General features: G+C 46.8%; 4 protein-coding genes across 4 annotated transcripts; 2 read left to right on the top strand and 2 right to left on the bottom strand.

The window, feature by feature from the left end:
- Window positions 1–1,376: 1,376 nt before the first annotated feature.
- On the top strand, window positions 1,377–1,905 carry BDW43DRAFT_306611 (uncharacterized protein; the record flags this gene model as incomplete). Its single annotated transcript, XM_032046062.1, has 2 exons — window positions 1,377–1,493; window positions 1,558–1,905. 2 exons carry the CDS (start codon window positions 1,377–1,379, stop codon window positions 1,903–1,905), a joined length of 465 nt encoding a protein of 154 aa, XP_031904748.1.
- A 577-nt stretch (window positions 1,906–2,482) lies between these two features.
- On the bottom strand, window positions 2,483–3,988 carry BDW43DRAFT_321104 (MFS transporter; the record flags this gene model as incomplete). Its single annotated transcript, XM_032049258.1, has 5 exons — window positions 3,821–3,988; window positions 3,158–3,772; window positions 2,855–3,091; window positions 2,710–2,793; window positions 2,483–2,652 (listed from the first exon to the last, which is right to left on the bottom strand). Exons 1-5 carry the CDS (start codon window positions 3,972–3,974, stop codon window positions 2,483–2,485), a joined length of 1,260 nt encoding a protein of 419 aa, XP_031904747.1. The 5' UTR covers window positions 3,975–3,988.
- A 1,839-nt stretch (window positions 3,989–5,827) lies between these two features.
- BDW43DRAFT_150373 (uncharacterized protein) lies at window positions 5,828–7,415 on the bottom strand. Its single transcript, XM_032038433.1, has 2 exons — window positions 6,670–7,415; window positions 5,828–6,555 (listed from the first exon to the last, which is right to left on the bottom strand). The coding sequence occupies exons 1-2, from the start codon at window positions 7,066–7,068 to the stop codon at window positions 6,043–6,045; spliced, it is 912 nt and encodes a 303-aa protein (XP_031904746.1). The 5' UTR covers window positions 7,069–7,415; the 3' UTR covers window positions 5,828–6,042.
- Window positions 7,416–7,583: 168 nt separating this feature from the next.
- Window positions 7,584–8,045, top strand: BDW43DRAFT_306608 (cupin domain-containing protein; the record flags this gene model as incomplete). Its single annotated transcript, XM_032046061.1, has 1 exon — window positions 7,584–8,045. One exon carries the CDS (start codon window positions 7,584–7,586, stop codon window positions 8,043–8,045), a length of 462 nt encoding a protein of 153 aa, XP_031904745.1.
- Window positions 8,046–12,263: the final 4,218 nt, after the last annotated feature.

Below are 12,263 nucleotides of genomic sequence, written 5' to 3'. Positions count from 1 at the left end.
GCGACTTGAAGCGAATTGCTCGCCATCCTCCCAAAGGTACTTTACTGCACTATGATCACGACGCGATGCTGCTAAACGCGCAACATATGGAAAATATACATATAAAAAGCTCTTCGCCTCTAGTTTCTGAGTGATCTTTCGCGGAAGCGCTTGTCGACATGTAGCTTCTACCGCGCAAGAAAATGGAGCTGATGGGATAAATAAGTCTTTTCAGCGGGTCCTATTCAGCCGAATACTAGATGTCATACAAGAGCTTGCGCGAGCTTTCCCCCGCAGCGCCGTAAGCCGCGGAAGGTTGGCTTGTTTCGAAAATTGTCCTCCAATCCCAGAAGATTTATTGGACACGCCGGACAGTGAACGGGTGCACTTTGACAACCATCCTGCCACTTGGGAATACAACCAATTGTGACATTGTAAATAGTATTTGGCGTCATATGCATACCTCCGCGGGGCCTAATCAGGGATCAAAGCGTCATGAAAGGCCTTGGAGAGGATGCATCCGTCAGGTTGTAGGAGTCTCGAACCTGTGTGGTGAGATACTTCCGGGGTCCAAACAGATAGATCGCCGGTACTCGTTTATTAAGCACCCGCTGCTCATTGATATTTGCAAATAGCGCAACATTGCCATCGAGATTTGCCCGACCTCGGGCTTTAGTCCACCCTTTGACACCTATACTAATTTCTCGTAGGCTCATATTCCTCGCACGAGTTCTATCAAATCCCGTTAGGGTCAAACGAGATTCACCTTGCTGGTTGGAGGCGTCTTGCAGAATATGGTTTTGATCTTGCAGAATATGATTTTGATTATAGCTGCATGACCGATCGGGAAGCCGGAAAGCTGGCTTCTGAAACGACTTGGAATTGTTCTATGCCCAGATCATTAAGGAGTTTTCTAAAATTCATTAGGACCCATTATCGACAACACCAAAGAGAATAAATGTAAGTTGCAGAAATCGAAACAGAGTGAGCGTTATCGACCGTCAACTAGGTCTGGATGCACGGAGACCGCAATTAAAATGTCCGGCTCACTATGTTAAGAATAGTATGCATAGAGAATGTAGGGAATACAGGAGGGTCTATGTACCTTTGTCAGAATGGTACACGGCAGTCCAATAGAAAGATAGCAGATAAAGTCAAGGCGGTACATACGGTACTGTCAAGTACATAGGTAGTCAACTGATGACAAGATAATGAAGCAACCGACCTTATATAACTACTCAAATGACTCATTCTCTCCTAAACATTTTCCCTCCTTCCCTTCTTTCCCAATAACTAATTGCTCTATACGTACTCAGCCCCCAAAGAACTCATCAAACAGGCCCTTCACTAAGAGCTCTCTGCTTCTCTTGCTCCTTCTTTCCATATACCAGGTCATCATGGCTCCAAAATCACCCATCCCAAATCACATGGATACGGCGGACGCTTTCCAACCTGGTTTCGGGCGATATACTCGTCTCGGACCTCAAAGTCTCCTCGAAATTTCCTGGCCTCTGGTATCGAATCCACGTTTTGATCGTCGCTGATCTCAAGAGATTTGATAGCCCCGCTTCTATAAAGCGACTTGAGAAGCTCACCGATCCTTCTTACGTTGGCGAGCCGTACTTCACTCTGGAGGAAGCAGATACGATCAAGCATACCGTCTTTAACAATGGAAATCTGTTCACGCTGTATCTCGAAGACGAGCTTAACCAAAGGCTCACTCGACGCAACATGAAACGTGTTGAAAGCGGCAACTTTCAAGTCTGCACTGCTCACGATCTGGCCCTTATAATCGCTCAGGCACTAGGTATGGACCTAAAGCAGCTAGAGAAGGACAAGAAATTTGCAGGTCTTGTCGAGATAAAGGGTCTTCTCTTGGAAAAACAACGTTGGGGTGGCTTGCAAAAAAAGATCGCTTTCTCCTAAGCATAGGAAACACCGATGAGCCATGGCCATTTCTATCCGATGAAACTTTCAGAGACCATCTTTGACTATCCATCTGCTATTACCTTTGGCCTCCATTCATACAAAGAGTTAACACTGTTGATGAGGGTCTACAGTCGAGCTACGAAGTTTAAAGCATGCAATCGCATTCTATTATGGACATGGACCTTCCATAGCCTTGGGCGATGTGGGTATCCGGAAGAGTTTCACTTATATTTCCGAGCTCAACTGTGCAGAGTTTACTAGATCCATGAGTAGTGGAAGACAGGAATCTTGTCAGGCATCTATTTCTCCTCCTTTTATGAGATATAGGGCTTGCTAATGTTGCTTTTTTAAACCACAGATACTCCCATGGGGCCACCATTCAGCAAGATAGCAAAAGGAAATGTGGGGGAGGGGACTAAAAGGGGGGAGGGGAAAACAAAAAAACGTCTTTACATTATATATTCACCTTGATTGACTTCGTGAACCTACACTGCATGATGCTACCCACATCCTATCCTATTGGTATGTCTATATATACTCTACCTGACAAGGTATAATCTTGCGTCTGCGATCTCTAAAGACTAGGCGACCCTTGTCTAGGCACCGAAGCCCAAAATAATCCGATCCCGATAAGCAATCCCAGCATTATGGGCTGCATGACCTGAACACCGGCCTGGGAAGCGATCGCACCTGTCATAAAGGGGAAGGCAGCAGCGCCAGCCTGACCCAAGCTCGCCGTAAGCCCTGTCATCGAGTATAAGCAGCTATAATAAGGAACCTCCATTGTAAGGATAAACTAACCTAAAGCTCCAATACGAAGTTCTTCTGGGACTACGTGGGTAAGAACGTAAAGTCCGATAGGGTAAAACGGACCGATGAAGAATCCTACATTTGTAAGAAGTCATTTCACCCAGGCGGCGTATAAGTGGGCTTGGATATAACCCACCTAAAAGACAAACCGCGATAGCGATCACAATGATGTTCGGAACAAGCCAGAACAAAAGCTGCATGGTGATCGCCAATGCAAGGTAGACAAATACCATGCGACGTTCCCCGAAATAGTGCGTGATATCGGCCAGCACGACGCGGCCTAGTGTGAATCCAGACCAGAATCCAGAGGCTATGTACCCTACCTCCTTGGGATCTCCGTTCCTGACGGAGACGATGAATTGGACCATCCAACCTGAGACGTTGATATGGTTAGTACATTAAGTCTCTTCCTTTCTGTGATGTTGAATGGATCGCCTACCGCCAACAGTAACCTCCGCACCGACATACAAAAAGAAGAACCCGCTAAGAATCCAAACGGCTTTATTTGAAAACGTCGCTTTTAACTCTCTCCCGGCTGTGCCGCTTGCATTCCTCTTATTGGGCTTAAACAGACCTTCTCTAAACGTCCATATGAGCAAACCCAAGTTAATCAACCCCAAGCACAGCATTACCAGATAGAACTTATGCCAGACTGGCGTCCGCGAGGCGATCATGTTGGCGACCACCGGTGAGATAATTGTCCCAACGCCATATACGCCATGTAGGATTCCTAACCATCGGTGAGCGTTATCAACGGTCGTTGTAAACGTGTTCGCCTGGGCATCCTGATACGCCGATCCCATGCCACTTAGGAAAAATGCAGCAATAAATAATGCAAAGGGCGGGTTCCAGAACATAAGGGCAAACCCCAATGTTTGGATCACTGCCCCAAGGACTAAAGTACCGCCTGTACCAATCCGGGAGCAAACATGGACATTGGAGAAAGACGCAGTAAGGCAACCAGCGCAGTTTACCAGGTAGATCTGCGAGACTTGGAATAGAGTGATGCCGTAGGTTGGTCGGATATAGGGGATTAGGACGCCCAGAGCGGCGTCTGATTACTATTAGCCCTTCGGCTTGAGTTGATGGATCATGTGCTGACCGTTCAACCCTGCAATCAGGAGGGTCACATTGGTACTGAATATCTTGCCGGAAACATCGCCCGCGCGCTTTTGGACGAGAGGAGTCGTCTCGCTTGGCAACTCCCCTTCTTCATTGGCTGTGACGTTCCTGTTGTGTACTGTGCTTATCGCCATTTCTGTAGCGTAAGGTTTGGAGAAAGAATGAGGGCAACCGGGTAAAGGAATGTGCCTCTGCTTCATCGCTAATGGAGGTGGACATTTTATTTCTAATATCGGGTGGAGATGGCATTATCGCGGCTAACCCGCAATAAAGAAATCGTGAGGGGCAAAGATGCAAGGGCTTAGACATCCGCGTATCAGATTTTCAGGGTAAGCCAAGCAAGTATTGGTATTGACCGCAGTGGTGGAGAATTTATTCTTCCCGTAGCTCTTTAGGGCCAGTTCCCTAACTGCACGAGGAGTCTGTTAAGCCCTTCTTCTAACACAAGACCAGGTCTGTAAACGAAAGCCCTTTACCTAGTATATAGCGAAAGACTGTTGACTGCAATTGAAAATAGAATTTTAGACGTATTATTCTCTCCCTTCTATCTTATACAATGTGGAAAAGCGCAGCTGTTTATGGCGAGCTCAGAAGGTTCCATGCTGGGGCTACAAGCACGAATTAGACCAGGTGCTGATTGGTGCGTTACTCTCTAGGTGGAGAATTTGCTGAGGATGCTAAGCTTCGATTAGCAATCCAATGAATCGAGCGAGTAAAAAATGTTCGATCTTCTTAGCTTTGCTATAATCTTCTAAACACTCCTCCGCCCACCTGTATTGTCTAGGAGGAAGCTCGCTAAGGCTGTCTAAAACTATTACTAGATAATAGATCATAACTAGGTTCGCAAAAGTAGACACCTCAGGCACAAATAGATGGATAGAGAAGGCTGTCAAGTGACGAAATCCTCTCACTTTTCACTCACACCACCTCATCTTCACCCGGCCCACAATGGCAACACGCACCTCTAGTAAATTCCTAGACGCCATACTCAGCGGTTAAGATGGAGCCAGCAACTCTGGCTCCGGTTTTTGGACAGCAAAGGGCCACACATCCGATCACCACATCAACACGACTTGTTCAGCAGTCGGATAACGAGAGCCGAGCCAGCCCCGAACGAGGATGCAAAATAACAAATTTCAATTTCTTCCTATCCTAAATTTACTGTATCCTAAACTATCCAGAAGGCCCTTTTATATGTGGCCTGATTACCATAGTATTCAACAATCCACATATTTCCGCAGGTGGTCAAGTCATCAGGCATACGTCAGGCGCCTGCGATACTAGGTAATTTCATGGGCGTATTCAATATACAATAACAGTAATTACTAAGGGGCACCCCGCACCGAGATTATAATATAAGCCAGGAACAGGACAAGCTATAGAGAAATTAATTAATGCGGTAGGTCTTAGCTAATTAACAAGATGTAGTTCTATAGATAGTAATTCTGGCCTTCCCATCGTATGGGTAACAAGTCTTATAGTGGAGGATTCATGGGACATAATGTGTATTGTTTTCTTGAGTGCCGTAGTTGCCAAATTCAACAACTGGCAACAGTCGTTTGGAGTCTCGACCAACTGTCTTATCTGCAAGCATGCCAAGAGAAGGCACCTTAGAAAATGCAAGGGTGATGGAAATCCAGGAATCAACTGTTGAAACATAGCAATATGTCCCCCCCTTGCGTGAGAACTCATATAGGGAACTCTCGGCGCTCCCATCGGCCTGCAGAGAAGCAGTCGACCCCAGATTATGAAGGAGTCATTGTATCTGGCTGATGGTAGAGCGGCTTTCTCAAAGCATGGTGAGAGATACCTATTAGTAGAATTGGTCTCCGGCGTTGCAACTGAAGGGGATGCAGACCAGGCACACCTGTTTGACGTCCGGTCCTTTGCCCATTCCAAACCAGGGGCTCCGGCTTGGCAGGGAATGCTCAGCCTCGGGGCCTCCCTCAATCACGCGAGCAAGAATACATGGCAGTGAGACATTGAGCGAGAAAATCACACCGCTTCTCTGATATCGTATGGTCATAGCGTAAGACATCACAGCGCAGAAAGGTATAGAGATCATCAAAAGAAGAAGGAGAGACATGAACACAACGTGCACGTACTGACAACTACCTTAAAGGCAATAGATCGGATCCTCCACTGTGATACCCGCATGCATTTCTACAGTTGGACTCTACCAACCGTGCTCCATAATTCTCTTCAGTAGGGTCCACGCGAGGCTTTTTGTGCCACATACCGTTGTCCGTGCCAACCCGTGGTGGCCGTTGAATTACTACTCTCAGGCTCACTCCCGAGATATATTTCCCGACCGGTAGGCTTCTGGATAATCTCTCTCAGGCGATTTAAGATGACAAATTCGACTTTAAGCTTGATGCCGTACACGCAGGGTTTGAATGCTCCCTGCAGTTGGAATAAATCGGCACACTGGATCCCGAGGAGCGTGATGTCCAGCGCAATAATAAGAGTGTTGGCGTATATAAGCTGCCATAGCACTGCTTTCTGCTCGTTTAATTGCGCCCGATCACTACCCTGAACGGCAGATGACGTGGACCAGGCGCGCTCACGCAGTGGGGCGCGTCCGCGGAGGAATTTCTGTGTCTGAAATATGTAGAGAATGCTGAGGGTAGTCTCCTGGACGAAGAAGACGACGAGCTGCACACGGTCCCAGATGAGATTGACGGAGTCGAGGTTCGGGTTTGCCGTCGTAGATTGCTATGCAAGAGGGCCACGTTAGTGGCTGACCGTCTGACTGTCTGTCTGTCTGTCTGTCTGTCACAGCTCCCACCCCCCCCCCCTCCCTTTTCTTTTTGCTCAGGAAACACTCACAGCAACGGTACCGATCACGATGGTCGGGATTGAAAATCCAATAGAGTTAAATATGAGGATGAACTTGATAGCCCTTAGGGTCTTTGCGTTGCGCAGGAGCAGATGAAGTCGCGAGTATAGGACCCAGCTTTGGGGGATGACCATGATCAACCATGTCAGGTAAATCATGGCTACGGATGCTGCGAGGTCTGTCCATACGCCGAAGTCGGCAAGGATAATGAAAAGAGGTTGCAGGATAACAGCCCAGGAGACGAGTGCGCATGACCAAAAGTATAATCCGCGACGTCGCTTGAAGAGTAGGAATAAGGACGTGTTGATCTCAACCCCGATGTACCATGAGATTCCCGTAAAAGCGGCCATTGTCATGGACACGGGCAGGTCATGGCTAAGATCGCTCATTTTGAGACGCACATGTGTCGTGTCTCGGCGCTTATATTTTTAAACTCTTGTGGATATCCGAAACCTGGGTACCAGCATGCTTGGAGAGAAAGAGAGAACAGGGCTGGAGGTGAAATCTTCGGAGCTGAGGCACGGCAAGTTTTAATACAGTTGCCGGATGGTATTGGCTAAGCCGGGGCCTTAAGGGGAGCATGCTGCGTAACAGATCCTTGCATAAACACGAGAGTCAGATTACCTCATGAAAAATGCATGTGTTGACTGGCGTTCAGGGGGATATAAATGCAGAGTTGTACTCCGTCAGCCCGACTTGGTGGTTACCCCGCGCATGTTGGGTTGTTGAGTGACAGTCCATTGGCCTATTCTTAGAAACCACTCATTCATTCCTCCCTCTCCCGGACTTTAAATACAAGAGCTACAAGGAATGCACATTGCTGAACTTCCAGCTGGCTACCACGACCGAGCTGGAATCCACTGTTGAATTTTCTCCATCACCGACACAATACATACCAAACGCAATGGCGATCGCACATACAGCCCAGGATGTCATCGCTGCCCTCAATCTCGCACCCCACCCGGAGAAAGGCTACTACGTCGAGACATTCCGAGACACAAACCTCTCGGCCGAGGGCCGCGCACCCAGCAGCTATATCTACTATCTCCTCGAGGGCGAATCCGGACTATCGCACTGGCACCGTGTGCGCGACGCTGTCGAAGTTTGGCATTACTACGCGGGCGCACCGTTGCAGCTCTCGCTATCGCGGGACGATGGCGAGCCCGTCCGCGACTTGATTCTTGGCCCTGACATCTGGCATGGCCAGAGGCCCCAGATCGTGGTTGAGCGCGACGAATGGCAGCATGCACTGTCCTTGGGGGACTGGACCCTTGTCGGCTGCTCTGTGGCGCCGGCCTTTGAGTTCGGGAGCTTTGAGATGGCGAAGCCAGGCTGGGAGCCAAAGGGCGCAGTGGAGAAGAAGTGATTGGACGAGGAATTATTGTCTTTTTAATTTCCCGCAACGTCTGCATCTTTTGTGGAAGTTCTCCTACGGTGTAGCCGACAATATGCCTACCAGACAAGACAGTCCAGATGGGTCAAGGGGAATGCGCTGTATGAATAGGGCTGACGTGTGAATTTACTTCCATGTCCCATGCAATTAAGAAGTTGATAGCCTTCTGCAGCATTTGATACTTCCATGCAACAGTAAAGGTTCCCCCCTCCAGCCCCCTCCTTTTAAGATCAAATCCTACTCGACAGGGACGAAGGCGGTCAATAGATGGTTTTCTTATGAAGCAAGAGTCCGGCAAGTTACCCTTATTGGTATTTTTGTTTTATTTTATCTTAGTTTCAGTTTTATCTTATATATATATATATATATATATATATATATATTTTCTTCTTGGACCGGGTTGTTGGTCGGGGTTGCTTTAATCAATCCTTTTCGAACATTTCCACGAGTCGGTTTCCCATACCTATTGCACTCAGGTGCCTATTGAAAGGGTGTCCATCTTCATCCCATGTTTGGCTAGGATCTTCGCTGCACGATTAGAAAAGAGGTAGTAGGTACCTGCAAGGATGCTCAAATCACCCCGAGCTTCACCGGCGAACAAAGAATAGACCGTGGAGGACACGTCAGCATTACTGGCCCCATGAACGCAGAAACAAAGCCCACGATATTGACCTTAACAGATGGGTATCGTAGGGTTATTCTTATCGACGAATACACAATTATAGAGCCCTGATTAGACATGAACAGAACGAGATAGCACAGCCTACTTATTTTTATAATGGCACGAGAAATAGAAATAGAACTACCGGTGTAAAGCAAAACATATTAGTATAATCATCCTGAAGGCTGAGCTAGTTGACGTGCAGGATCAACTGATCATATTCATTCTTTGCCGATCGCCTCCCGCTTCCTCCGAATGGATCAGCCCAGGCTATGAAATCGAGAAGAGGAAAAAAAAAAAAAAGAGCCAAAGAAATCATTGCGACAAGAATTCACTTATCACTGCTGGTTAAGCCGAGCCCCGCACCTGCCCTTGACGAAGATTTCCTATTCGCCTTCAATGTAACCCCCGATTGAATCCGTCTCTGCATATTACCAACCCACTCGCCATCGTCCTAATGATTCCGCTCTCCTAGTCTTTCGAATAAGTGATAATGCAGAGGGTAAAGTAAGGAAAATAAAGAATTTATATATTCTGCACATACAATGATGAATAAACCCATATATTTTTGATAGTATTAAAATTTAAGGCTAGTTTCACTCCTGATATCTATTTATCTTATAACGGTTCAAAGTCTCTATCTTCTTTACCCTATATCATGATAGAGTGGACAGGTGAGATATCCATCTTTTATTATAGGCATTCTTTACAATTACGTAGTAATTATAGAGTTAAGATTATTTCATTCTAGTTTTTTATCTTCCGTGATAGTTGTGGAGACATTTGATTTTTCGAAGTGTTGTAGAGCTTCTATATAAGTGTAGTGTGTAGTGAGACTAGTGAGACCTTTTACCTAACATGTAGCTTTGCAATGGTTCTCTCTAAGGAATGAGAATCAGGTTCCTTTGAGTGCCGGTTTTGTCTTTCACAATAGATTACTTCCTTCCATTAGTTCGGTCTTAAATATATTACGCCAGCAGCGTTTAGTCACAGGAGCAGAACATGGCGAATAGCATCTTGTACTTCACAGGGATCGGAGAACATTGGCCCGCTAACGCTGACAGTACGACGAAAAGAAAATAAAGTAGCCCATTCTTTATCAATTGCCTCTCATGAAGGACAAGAATAGCAAGTTTACCTCAATATCAAAGTCTTACAACGTACATCTAAGAGTTCAGGGAATGAAACAAAGACATCATGCATGGTCAGGGCCTCATTCAATATAGGAAGCGGGCGGGCCGTCTAATTCGTCCATTAATACATCCAAAAAAAACTATCGTGTAGGATAATGGCTATCGATTGGGTTTGGAGCATTTCAATACTAGGGTTTGGTTTCTTGTGATGCTACTCCATGGCATGGGATTTGGCAGGAAGGCATTTGCATAGAGCTCAGTTCTAGTGATATACCTTAGTGTTTTGGGGTCACCCTGTACCCCTGCTCTTTATATACAGCATATATAGCATATACAGTGGGGTGGGGGGTGGCGAAGCCGGCGAAGTATCCACTTATGCCGTTTCTACTATTGCCACTCGCCAGTTTCGCGCACGAATTTGTCAGTATGTCTGCTTCGCCAGGTCAGTCAAGGCTGATTGGGCACGTAGGCATTCAGTGCTGGGGAATATTATGTCTCAATCTATTTCCAGGCCGCCAAGGAAGCCATCATATCGCGATCTGGAGTACTAGCACTTCCCCTTGTCTTAGTCGAGGCTTCTTCTGCTGTTGTCGCAAGTGTAATTCTTCACACTACATGGAATTGATGTAGTTGGGCTTTGTCTTGTTAACTCTTGGGAATGGATTATACATCCACCTTAATGTCTAGTCTTCCTTGAGAAAGATAGTCAGCTCTCAGATAATTAGCGGGGTTGGTTGGGGTTGTATTGCTATTCGAGCCTCCCATTATTACCATTCAAGCAATGGTCCCTCAAGATGACACAGGAGCAGCAGAAGTAACCATTGGCTTTTTCCGATATCTAGCGAACTGAGCGCCATCTTCCTCCCCTGTAAATGGGGTGTTGTTTCCCAAAACTGCAAAGAGCGTGAGAAGCCATAACTTCTAGCCCCCGGGGTATTGGATAGTATGACTGCGCTATTGTCAGGGCGCTCTGCCGCTGTCAACGTTGAATTAATTGAATCTATTAAAGATGCGGCTCGTCTACATGCTGCCAAAGAGGCTTTTGCGTTGAGTTTGCGAAATATGTGGATTCCGTGCGCTTGTATGGCTGGTATTGGGATCTTGGCCTGCACTTTTATAACAAAAACCACACTAAAGATGGAATTGCAGAAACAAGGACCGGGTTGAAGCCAGAGGCGCAAGCTGTTGAAAATCCCTCACCCTGAATCGAACCGCTACCGCCATTTGCAATATCATTTGCCCGGCAAGGGTCCACTAGGCACGCTAGTCAAGACAATATTCTATGACCGTTCCTATGATTGGGGATAGTAACAGCTGCATCCGATGCTTTTTGGGAGCTGCTTTACATCTGGACATATTGGATTCTAGTCGTGAATTCGGTTTTAAAAGAATCCAAGGGATCGAAAGTCATCATTAAAGGCTGGCCATCTGAGAGAGCAAGTTGGACACGCCTCATCTACATGGCTCCGCGGCGCTCCAGGTAAACAGGACAGCTCTCCTTACGTATATGGCAGTTTTAATTTACTTTCTATTTTGGTAGGCGCAGGTGGTTATATACAAATATATGACTGAATATTCTTTCCAGGCAGATCAGATTTTGATAACGCCAACCGAGGCGCAGCAGGAACATGCCGGACTAAATACAGGAGACCGCGTGATGATATCATCCCCTTCTGCTGTCCATCACGAATCCCACGCAGTGATATACTCCTCAGCGTCGGACCCTTTTAATTTCAACGAGTCGAATCACAGAGTTATCTGAAATCCCACATATGGAGATCAACACAAGACCCCGTCGTCCCCGGAAGTGTGGCGAACTCATGGACAAGGGGTCCAAGGTCATAAGCTACTACACACGGCAGACGCAAAAACACGTTGAAACCTGTGCAAGACTACACGCACGATGCCGAAGAACTTGAAACCTCGAACAAGCTGCAGTATCACATAGCGGTTTGGGGATCATCCGCCACCAATATCGTCGTATCAGGCTTGTAGCTGTACGGAGCAATCACATCGGGCTCGCTCCGACCTTTTTACAATAATGGCAGACTCAATCTTCGACCCCCTGTCCAGCCTGATTCTGATTCCCTGCAATCGCGCATCAAAAGGGGCAAGATACCAGACTCACAAAACGTGGCCTTTGCATCTAAAGGTTGCAAAGACAAGAGAGTTACATGGTTTCCTTCGGATTGGAAGAAGCAAAACAAAGCATTTCGGAAAGACGGTGAAACATCTCGTAGAATCATATGCTAGCGCAGCGTTCGGGGGCAAAATGAACGCTCGTTTCCGGACTCCTTGGATTAGACACATTTACCCTTAGCTTGGCGGATCTATCGGCGATCCTTTCAAGGTACCAACATTTTCCATAAACCATCCACTAGGTATATGGAGATCGGA

This window comes from Aspergillus alliaceus, assembly GCF_009176365.1.
Source record: "Aspergillus alliaceus strain CBS 536.65 unplaced genomic scaffold BDW43scaffold_4, whole genome shotgun sequence".
Classification (NCBI taxonomy): Eukaryota; Fungi; Ascomycota; class Eurotiomycetes; order Eurotiales; family Aspergillaceae; genus Aspergillus; species Aspergillus alliaceus.
This window is presented reverse-complemented; position numbering and strand designations above follow the sequence as displayed.

Excerpts from the sequence above, each read along its gene's own strand:
- BDW43DRAFT_150373 (XM_032038433.1), bottom strand. The coding sequence starts at position 7,068 with ATGAGCGATCTTAGCCATGACCTGCCCGTGTCCATGACAATGGCCGCT. Across the intron at positions 6,556-6,669 it reads TCGTGATCGGTACCGTTGCT|CAATCTACGACGGCAAACCC; the intron begins GTGAGTGTTTCC and ends CCTCTTGCATAG.